Source organism: Sitodiplosis mosellana, unplaced genomic scaffold, assembly GCF_009176505.1.
Source record: "Sitodiplosis mosellana isolate CC-2019 unplaced genomic scaffold, AAFC_SMos_1.0 Smas_scaffold_6165, whole genome shotgun sequence".
Lineage (NCBI taxonomy): Eukaryota > Metazoa > Arthropoda > Insecta > Diptera > Cecidomyiidae > Sitodiplosis > Sitodiplosis mosellana.
In genome coordinates, this window is record NW_022601406.1 from 3281102 (window position 1) to 3292235 (window position 11134).

The window sequence follows — 11134 nt, forward strand, 5'->3', positions numbered from 1 at the left end:
TAGCTCCTTTTATGATTCGTTAGCGGTTAGCGAAGATGATACAAACGGGTTTGGTTGATGACGATACCAAATGGTAAGTAATGGGACTTGATGCAACGAAAACAGCAGATCCATTGGGAATATCATCTGAAGATCACTTTCTATTCACATGTTTTTCACATAAGAAATGTCGAGAATTTTTTTTTTCCATGAAAAAAATTCGCCCGAAATGAGTGAAGAGAAAAGTGGCTCAATTCATGGGAGTGCCGATACCAAAATTGAGAACACTTGTTTGTTTTCTAAAAACAAAAAATTGGTTTACAACGAAACACACATAATGAATGTAACAGATAACATTTTTTTATAGGGGGAAATAACTGAAAATAGTAACTACAAAGGCGTGCAAACAAGGCAAATGAAAGCCATATGAAGGAATGTCAGATGTATGCCAGAGCTCGTTTTTTTCGGGATCTTTCTCTTCTTCTTATTGTGAAATTCAATTTTAATTCAAAAATGCATTGTGACTTCTAATTTTTTTTAACGTAATGGATGTATGGATTGTATTCGGCGGCTTTCTATGAAGCCATGCGTAGGTCTATGACCTTTTGCACTATCGGACCCATATTTAAATTCAATTTTAATTAAAATAAAACGATTATGGGCTATTTTAAATTGTCGATGAATAATTGTCTCTTCTTAGTCTTAGTCATCAAATGTATTGCGCAGAAACATTCTCATCTTTTCAGTAGAATTTTAGTGTCGAGTTAGTAAGAAAAATGTTGTTTTGTACGCAGCGACTAGAAATGTACACAGAGAAGGAATGTGAAAAACATATGTACATACTTTCAAAGCATTCAGCAAAGCTGTTTTCTTTACATGATCGATCACAAAGATACTGAAATGAGTAATTCATTTCGGATTAAAACCGAAATATTTCAATTTGGAATATGATACAATTAATGGCAGTTTTAAACACAAATGCGTCAATTTCGGCTATTTTTTACCAGAACCAAACCTACAAACTTGCGAAAAATGGTGTTAACATTGTTTGTTTAGAGGGAATATAGCAGAACAATTGGAACTATCATTTGAAGATCACTCTCTATTCACGTGTTTTTGAAATGAAAAATGTTGTTTACCTCAGACTCGAAATTTATAAGTAGAAAGAATGCAGGTTTGGTATTCAACAACATATTTTTCTTCCCCAAATAATCAATTATGAAGATAGTAATTCACGACTTCGGAATTTGGAATGAATTGCGTGTTATTCCGAGTTTAAACAGAAAAATTTCATTTTTCTCAGAATGGAATAATATAAAAGAGGTGTCAGTTCTCTATCAATTCAGTACAATTTTTTTCCAAAGTTCATCAATCACCTATCGGCGAAGCTTTGGAACAATGGTGTCCGTGATCAATTTTAAATTGATCAAGATTTTCATTTTGGTCGTTCTCTTGAGCACTTGTTATGCTGGCAAGAAGAAAAAATCGACGAAGTCATCACCTGTTAATGACCCTGCTGCAGACCAATATTACGGAAAATCGGATGCTGATTCGCAATCAGATAAAGAGCCAGAAGGTTAATATTGGTCCAATATCACTAATCTTTCTAACTTTTGGAAATATATCCCTAGTTTCATTAATCCCTAGTTTTTTTTTTTAAATAATCGATTGAAAGTGCTAATATCTTCTAATATTCTCGTAAAATGATCGCCATTTAGTTTTACATTGCCGATACATTCTTTATGGAGATTTGTGTTTTGTTTATATTTTCTTGTTTGTAAACAAATCTGCCTATCTTTTAGCATTGCCTCTGTCCATACGAAATATACATAGGCAATGCTAAAGGATGGGCAATTCTGTTTACAAACAAGAAAAAATAAACAAAACAAAAATCTCCATAAAGAATTGTATTGGCATAGCATTTGCCAAGCAAAAGTCATCAAACATTTCAGTTTCTAATATTCTCTAATTTAATGTATTAGATTCTAATTTACTAATGTGTCTACCCTCTAGGTATTCACCGCGTAGGTTTTCGCAGAACTAATACAGTTGCCGGTACCGGCTATGACCCTGCTTCAGACGCATATTACAGCCCGGTTGGTCCTACGAGGGCAGAGATGGCGAGAGATGCTCATGCAGGTCCCAATAGAAAAGACAAAAAAGGAAAAAAAGAGAATGAATCATCATCAAAATTTCCTACACCACCATATCGTCGATGACTATCTGAAACCCTAGAACCTAGATCATCAATTCGATCCAGCCATCATTGAGAGAATAATCAATACAAACTCCTCTGTCAAATCCTTTGCCGACAAAATAAAACAGTTAAAAGACCAAAAACGGAAACAAGAAAAGAAATAGAAAATAACAATTAACTCCTTACAAAAAAAAAATACAGAGAAATTTAGACAACATTTCAAATGAACCCAGACTTTTATTTCAAATAGCTCCTTTTAAGATTCGTTAGCGGTTAGCGAAAATGATACAAACGGGTTTGGTTGATGACGATACCAAATGGTAAGTAATGGGACTTGATGCAACGAAAACAGCAGATTCATTGGGAATATCATCTGAAGATCACTTTCTATTCACATGTTTTTCACATAAGAAATGTCGAGATTTTTTTTTTCCATAAATAAAATTCGCCCGAAATGAGTGAAGAGAAAAGTGGCTCAATTCATGGAAGTACCGATACCAGAATTGAGAACACTTGTTTGTTTTCAAAAAAAAAATTGGTTTACAACGAAACATACATAATGAATGTAACAGATAACATTAAAAAATATTATCTGCAACATTCATTATAGGTGTTTCCGAAACACTGTTCCGTTGTAAACAGAATATTTATTTTTGAAGAAGTTTTTAATTTTGGGCAATATGTTATGAATATATAGAAAAAATCTGGAAAATTTCGTCTCAATTTGAAAAATAAATTGTTGTTCCCAGTTGTTCCAAATGAAAATTAGAGAAGTTTTACATCATGGGCGGTGGTGGAAGTAAACCGACAGACAACAAAGCTTTTGATTCAACTGGAAATGTTAATAATAACTAATTGAAATCACTAAAAAAATCAGCAACAGAAAGACAGTACGTGAAAAATGAATAAGTATCATCGACAAAAGATCAATAAAAAAAATACTAATTATGATTAATTTAAACAACGAACGATAAAATAAATCGAAATGAACATTGAATGTTGGAACGAACAAAGTGCAGTTTAAATATACGCACAAAAGACATGAATGGTTCGATTTCCATCACCAAATTCATATAGTTATGAGTTCGTGCTTTCTCCATCATTATTATCAACATCTAAAAAAATACACTCAAATAGTTCATTTGAAATGAAATTTTATTGATTTTTGACTTTTACATTGATATTGTGGAATTTTGATATTTTCTTTAGAGATTGCAATAGAAAGAATCATTGTCAAAATTATTGGTGTTGGCATTGAATTTATATGCTGGCACAGAATTTTATTATTTCTTTGTTTTTTTTTTTCTTTTTTTCTCATTTAATATGCGGGGATTGGGCTCTAATCTATTGGGTCCCTCAATGGTAGCTGGATCGAATTCATGCATCATCTGAAGATCTTAAATATAAGTTACTAGTCTTTTTCAGATGCGTCGTCAGCAGATTTTGACTTGTTCCCTTTCTTTTCTTTCTTTTCTTTCTTTCCTTCCTCCCCTTTCTTTCCTTTCTTTTCTTTCTTTTCTTTCTTTTCTTTCTTTTCTTTCTTTTCTTTCTTTCCTTCCTCCCCTTTCTTTCCTTTCTTTCCTTCCTCCCCTTTTTTTGCTTTTTGGAATTCGGTAGTTAGATCTGAGTAGTATCCCTCTGGATTAATTCTGGGAACGGCCCCTTGCTTTATAGCTGGTAGCGTAGTTTCCATCGAATTTGCGTAATATATGTCTGCTTCAGAGTCATAACCAGTTGGTTTTGACGATGGCTTTTTCGGTTTTTTCTTTCCAGCATAGCAAGTGCTCAAGAAAACGACCAAAATGAAAATCGTGATCAATCTGAATGACAGCATCGTTTCAAAGCTTCGGCAATAGATGATTGATAAACGTTGGAAAAAATTGTACTGAATTGATAGAGAGCTGACACCTCTTTTATATTATTCGATTCTGAGAAAAACGAAATATTTTTGTTTAAATTCGGAATAAAACGCAATTCATTCTCATAATCGTTCATTGGGAGAAGAGAAATATGTTCTTGAATACCAAACCCGCATTCTTTCTACTTGTAAAGATGATTGTTAAATTTTCTTTGCTTGGTTGTGTCGTAACAGATGAACTGTCAAAATCATTAAATTTTGACAGTACTGAACGTTCGAAACGTTCAAAACGTTCAAATCGCTTATTGTTATCTATAAATATATATGATGGATAAATTTGAATTACTCAATTTTAAAATGATTTTAAAAAAGGAGCAAAATTATGAGGATAAGTTGCAAACATTATCTGACACACTATATATATAAATGCTGGATTTTACATCCATTTTGGTCAATAATCGGTTTGTTTTCATATTATGTACCAGTTTTCCTTAAAAAGAAATGAAAAACCTATCTGAAATCAAGGCTAGCTCCAAAACAAAGCAATTCAGTGACTTTTTTGTCGATTTGGACTTGATCTCGGCTAGATATGCCGCATGGTGTGGAAACGACGCCAACAGTACATACATTCATTTTGGCCTGCACCATGCTGGAAATATCGGCCACAACTGAATCATTGTTGACAAATAAACGACTCAATCGCTTTGTTTTGAGGCTAACTTTGATTTTGGATAGGCTCTGAACGTTATTTTGTACGAGGAGCGATAATAATATGTGATGGAATGGCATAGATGCACAACTGAACGTTTTGTGTATAAATAAATGCATAGCCTATAACTTAAGAAAAAAAGTGTTCAAAACTAATGGAAATATTATGTCTATGTGGTCAATCCACATAAAAATGGAAAGAGAAACATCGGTACAAAAATAAAACGTTCAACATTCCACAAAATCTAATGATTGAAACATAACCTCACTATTTCTAAATACTATTGAACGTTTATTTGTCATGACACGGGTTCATAACAATCATCTTTCGAGTCTGAGGCAAACAACATTTTTTTACAAGAAAAGAATTTTACTGACATTTTTTCATTTGAAAAACATGTGAATAGAGAGTGATCTTCAGATGATATTCCCAATGGTTTTTGTACGCAGCGACTAGAAATGTACACAGAGAAGGAATGTGAAAAAAATATGTAAATACTTTCAAAGCATTCAGCAAAGCTGTTTTCTTTACATGATCGATCACAAAGATACTGAAATGAATTACGTTTCATTTCGGATTAAAACCGTAATATTTAAATTTGGAATATGAAACAATTAATGGCAGTTTTAAACACAAATGCGTCAATTTCGGCTATTTTTTACCAGAACCAAACCTACAAACTTGCGAAAAATGGTGTTAACATTGTTTGTTTAGAGGGAATATAGCAGAATCATTGGAACTATCATTTGAAGATCACTCTCTATTCACGTGTTTTTGAAATGTAAAATGTCAGTATCAAATTTTTCTTGCAAGAAAAATGTTGTTTACCTCAGACTCGAAATTTACAAGTAGAAAGAATGCGGGTTTGGTATTCAACAACATATTTTTCTTCCCCAAATAATCGATTATGAGGATAGTAATCGGAATTTGGAACGAATTGCGTGTTATTCCGAGTTTAAACAGAAAAATTTCGTTTTTCTCAGAATGGAATAATATAAAAGAGGTGTGCTGAGATAGGCTAGTGCCCGCTAGAGGGCAATACAAATGTAAAATGCATAGTAAGCAAGTATACGAGTGACCGATCGCACATGCATCGGTATAGCGATCGGCCACTCATTATCATTCATCCATATTTAGTCACTACAATAAAGAACATCGAAAACCAAACCAAACTGAGTCGACTCTGTTCAATTCAACGGGACGGTTACCAACATTTGATGAACGTACACCACAGGCCATAAGTTTGGATATATATTGTTTCTACGTTTTTTGAACATTTTCAGTTGAAATTTAGTATTGGATATGAAAATATATCGAAATTCTGACCGAATGGATGATTTGGAAGATAACATTTGGCCGGCCTATGGCCATCTTTTGGCCTTTGAGCTGTGGGAGCCAAAATCGAAGTCTTAAACGGGCCATCGGATTAAAAAGTTATATACGCCATTGGAAAGGTCTTGAAAAGTAGATGTGATTTGTGGTATTAAACATCAAAATCGGACGGCGTTTGGCCAAGATATGGCCGTTTGTAATTTTTGGCCGAAATCTTCAATCAGCCATATCTTGGCCAAAAGCTGGCCGATTTTAATGTTTAATACCACAAATCACATCTGTTTTTCGAAACCTTTCCAACGACGTATATAACTTTTTAATCCGATGGCCCGTTTAAAACTTCAATTTTGGCTCCCACAGCTCAAAGGCCAAAAGATGGCCATAGGCCGACCAAATATTATCTTCCAATCATCCATTCGGTCAGAATTTCGATATATTTTCATATCCAATACTAAATTTCAACTGAAAATGTTCCATAAACGTAGAAACAATATATTCCATAGGGGTATCCAAACTTATGGCCCATGGTGTAAGTGTTACAGCTCAAGAGAAAAAATACTCTTCATTTCTGCGGTGTACGTATCGCTCACGGTATGCGTTCGTTCTTTTTCTGCCTTATTCACACTTACACTATATTCGTCATACAAAACAACAGCAGAATCTAAGTGTAGAACGCATGCAGATACGCTAAACGTTCGCGCTTCTCACACCAATACTAATGCATACGGTCTAGCGTAAATATCGCTACACACAACTGAAGCGCACCGCATGCGTTCTACACTTAGATTCTGCCGTTGTTTTGTATGACGAATATAGTGTAAGTGTGAATAAGGCAGAAAAAGAGCGAACGCAAAGCGTGAGCGATACGTACACCGCAGAATAGAAGGGTATTTTTTTTCTTGAGAGAGGTGTCGGCTCTCTATCAATTCAGTACGATTTTTTTCCAACGTTCATCAATCACCTATCGGCGAAGCTTTGGAACAATGGTGTCCGTGATCAATTTTAAATTGATCAAGATTTTCATTTTGGTCGTTCTATTGAGCACTTGTTATGCTGGCAAGAAGAAAAAATCGACGAAGTCATCACCTGTTAATGACCCTGCTGCAGACCAATATTACGGAAAATCGGATGCTGATTCGCAATCAGATAAAGAGCCAGAAGTTTTTGACCTAGGGGGTATACACGGATTTTAATATTGGTCTAATATCACTTATCTTTCTAATTTTTGGAAATATATCCCTAGTTTCATTAATCCCTAGTTTTTTTTAATAATCTATTGAAAGTGCTAATATCTTCTAATATTCTCGTAAAATGATCGCCATTTAGTTTAACATTGCCAATACATTCTTTATGGAGATTTGTGTTTTGTTTATTTTTTCTTGTTTGTAAACAAATTTGCCTATCTTTTAGCATTGCCTCTGTACTTAGTATATAGTTCATACGAAATATACATAAGCGATGCTAAAGGATGGGCAAATCTGTTTACAAACAAGAAAAAATAAACAAAATAAAAATCTCTATAAGGAAATGCATTGACAATGTAAAACTAAATGGCGAACATTTTACATCTCTGTACTATGTGACGCAGTGGTAGTGCGTTGAAATTGGCAGATTTGTTGACAAATAACGGTATTATTTACCGTTTTGTTTCACCAAACAAAACAAAAATCTTCATAAAGAATTGTATTGGCATAGCATTTACCATGTAAAAGTCGAGTATAATATCTCGAAGAGATATTATTATTCTTTTATTATTATTCTCTTTTTCTTATCTCTTCTTCTTTGTATAATGCATTGCCACCGGAGTACAAACATTTTGCATCAGCATGGGACTCAACTCCAGCAAATGATCGAACCGTAGCGAATTTGATTGGTCGATTGGTGATTGAAGAAAGTCGATTGAAGGCGGCCGGAGCTGTAGCAGAAATGGGAGCGGCATTGATTGGAGCGGCAAAGAATCGTACCTCGATTCGGGTGCAACGAGTCACATGAGCAAATAGCGGTCGTGGTTTCGAGACTACGTTGAATTGAGCACACCAATAAGTATCATATTGGGAAATGTTGACGTAATGGTTGCAATTGGAATTGGCAATATTGATATTTTGTCATACGATGGTACTGAGTGGATTGAGAGAACACTGTCAAATGCATTGTATGTACCGAAATTTGTTGATGATGGGATAGTCATCGGGAACAACGAGGAGAGCATTGATTCGGTAATTTCGCATTTGCAAAAGAAATTTGAAGTGAAAGCAATGAAACTTGGATGCTTTCTTGGCATGGAAATCAAAAAATTCGGCGATGGTTCAATTTTTGTGCATCAGTCAGCATACGCACGAAAGGTATTGCAAATGCAATGCAGTAACAATACCAGCAGATCCAAATCAAGAAGATAAAATTGACAGCGACGAGGAATTTGTTGAGAGCCAAAACAAACGTTTTGAAGAGTAAGATACGCTTCCATCTCCACGGTTGATGAAATCACATTTACCAGCTTATTTGCTGCCCAAGGAAATATGGACTGTTCGAACGAAACTCATTCACATCAGTCGTGATGTCAAAGATGTTGCCGTCTCATTCTATCACTATGCGTGCAATCGTTATCCTTTTTACAAGGTCAGTGCACACGATCTTTTCCATAGTTTCTACAACGATTATATTGTATTTGGGCCATACCATCAGCATGTTCAAAGCTATCGTCAACTCCATCACTTGGATCATCTTCTTCTCATGACGTATGAAGAATTGTCAGAAAATACATTGGCCTGCGCCAAGCGAGTGAGCGAATTTTTGGGATGCACATTGCACATACAGTGATGAAGAGTTGCACCAACTGGTTGAAGAAGCTTCATTCGAAAAAATGCGAGAAATACTTATAACGACACCGGCACCGGACTTTAAGTGAGTTTGTGAATATTTTTAAATACAAAAAATGCAAATATGTGCTTATAATATTATATCAATTATTTTTGTTCTTTAGGTTTTGTCGTAAGGGCAAAGTCGGTGGCTATCGGGATGAATTGTCTGAAGAAGATGTAAAAAACTTCGACGAATGGACGAGGAGGAACAAGAAAGAACTAGCAATGGAGTGAAAATATTGCAATATTGTTCAAGATGAGATATTTCCCATTGAAAACTGATTAATATTGCGAAGAATGGTTTTTCATTTGTTTTTCATTGGATGGAATCAGCTTGAATTTTGTTCATAGCGTAAAAAATGAATTGTAGAATGTTGTAACTGACCTTTGTCCTTGAATCTAACCTGGTTTGTTTTGCATATATTAACACGTATATAGCAAGTGTTAATGTTATATTCGTATCAATATCATATCAATATTCAAGCCATGAATTCGGTATTTGGTATGGATTATGGCCATTCCAATATAGACATAACTAACTAACTAACGAACGGACTATGACTAACGATCTTCTGACAAACACATCAAATTTAAGGGCCTGTACCGCAACCTATGCATAACACTAACAAAACAAAGTAAAACACGAATTTGCGATGAGCTCATTCAGTGAAGTTCATTTCAATTCGTTTACGTCGTTAGACGCACTCACGAACGCGACTGAATGAACTCATCAACAATGTTCTGTAATGAAAAAGAATTTTTTTACTCATAAAATTGATGTTTATCACCTGCTGCGCTCCCTCAAAAATAAATTTCGCACATTCGCGACATTTTTTTTGTCTTCTTTGTTATCTTTAAAAAAGATGAAATATTTTGCAGTAAACATTGAACGATCTGAATCACAACTTTTGATTCGCAGCGTCAGAAGTGAGCTGTCAGACGCTTTTGTGCAATACCTGTGGCCTGTACAGATAACATTTATCGAATCTCATTCAATTTTAATATGAGACAGTGTAATCTAATCTCTTTCAATTCAATGTTACTTAACCAGTAGTTTTAAAAACGAAATGTAACCCTTTTTGTCGTCGAGGGGATAATCACTTTGCATTTTTCTTAAAGTCAGTCAAAGAAAATAATGGAAGTGTTGTTGAAGTAATCAACCGATATTTTTAATTACATTTATCGAATTGAAATGGAGAACAACTTCCATAACATTTTTCCGTATTCATTTCATTCAATGATTCAAAATTTGTTGACATTTTTCATTATAAACCTTGCCGTTTTGACGAATATCCGATAAAGTCATATACTTATGAAGAAGATTTTGCGCGGCTAATCTAAATACACAGAAGATCATTGACCCCAACAAAGTGCACTGTAAATGGAAAATATTCAGCAATACATGCTCTAACGGCATCTATACGGTATAGTTTGGAAGTATAAGTAAATTCTTTGGTCATCACGGAGGACGATAGTCCGACAAGTGACGCACCATAGACTGTGCATTTCAAGCCAAATATCAAAAATGCCAGTTTTTGCGTCACGAGTATATATACAGTAAAAATGCTATTTTCTCAGGGCACTATTTGGGCCCCGGCATGTTGGGTACCGTTAGAAAGGTCTTGGCCCAAATAGTCGGAAACACCATATCTCCCATGCCTAAAGTGTGGTCTAGGCAAAAATATAGCGGTTGGAAAATTTCGATAAATTTTCAAATCTATACCCATATCTTACGAAGGGAGTACCCAGGGGGTGGTCTAAGGTGTTCAAGAGAAGCTCCTCCTCGCCACCTTTCCAATGCCAGTCTAAGTGCCCCGATTGGTTCAAAATTATTTATTTTAAATTTTATTGAAATAATTGATTCCGTTCGATCCATATTTTGACAATAGTCGTTCAACGATTTGTGACATTTCACCATTCGCTGCAACTTCATGCCATACTTGGTAGGGGGCGTTGCTGCAGGTTGAGAATTGCTGCAGGTTGAGAAACGTCACTTTTTTTCACTATACGTGATGATACCGCCATCGCAATAGCTGTCAAAGTCTTAGTTTAATGCATGATCACTTTTGAGACTTTTTTCGACAGAACTGGCATTTGTTTTGATACACTTCCAATTCGACTGTGATTTTTTTTGCGAAAAATTTTTATTCTGGTTTTTGCCAAGCGTTATAAATTGACTATTTAGCATAGAAAAAGGAGTC

General features: G+C 34.8%; 2 protein-coding genes across 2 annotated transcripts; both read left to right on the forward strand.

Moving 5' to 3' along the window:
• Positions 1-7035: 7035 nt before the first annotated feature.
• On the forward strand, positions 7036-8555 carry LOC129574593 (uncharacterized). Its single transcript, XM_055456790.1, has 2 exons — positions 7036-7251; positions 7901-8555. The coding sequence occupies exons 1-2, from the start codon at positions 7059-7061 to the stop codon at positions 8065-8067; spliced, it is 360 nt and encodes a 119-aa protein (XP_055312765.1). The 5' UTR covers positions 7036-7058; the 3' UTR covers positions 8068-8555.
• Positions 8145-10017, forward strand: LOC129574785 (uncharacterized). The gene is made up of 3 exons (XM_055457250.1): positions 8145-8436; positions 8528-8888; positions 9056-10017. Exons 1-3 carry the CDS (start codon positions 8145-8147, stop codon positions 9165-9167), a joined length of 765 nt encoding a protein of 254 aa, XP_055313225.1. The 3' UTR covers positions 9168-10017.
• The last annotated feature ends 1117 nt before the right edge of the window (positions 10018-11134 follow it).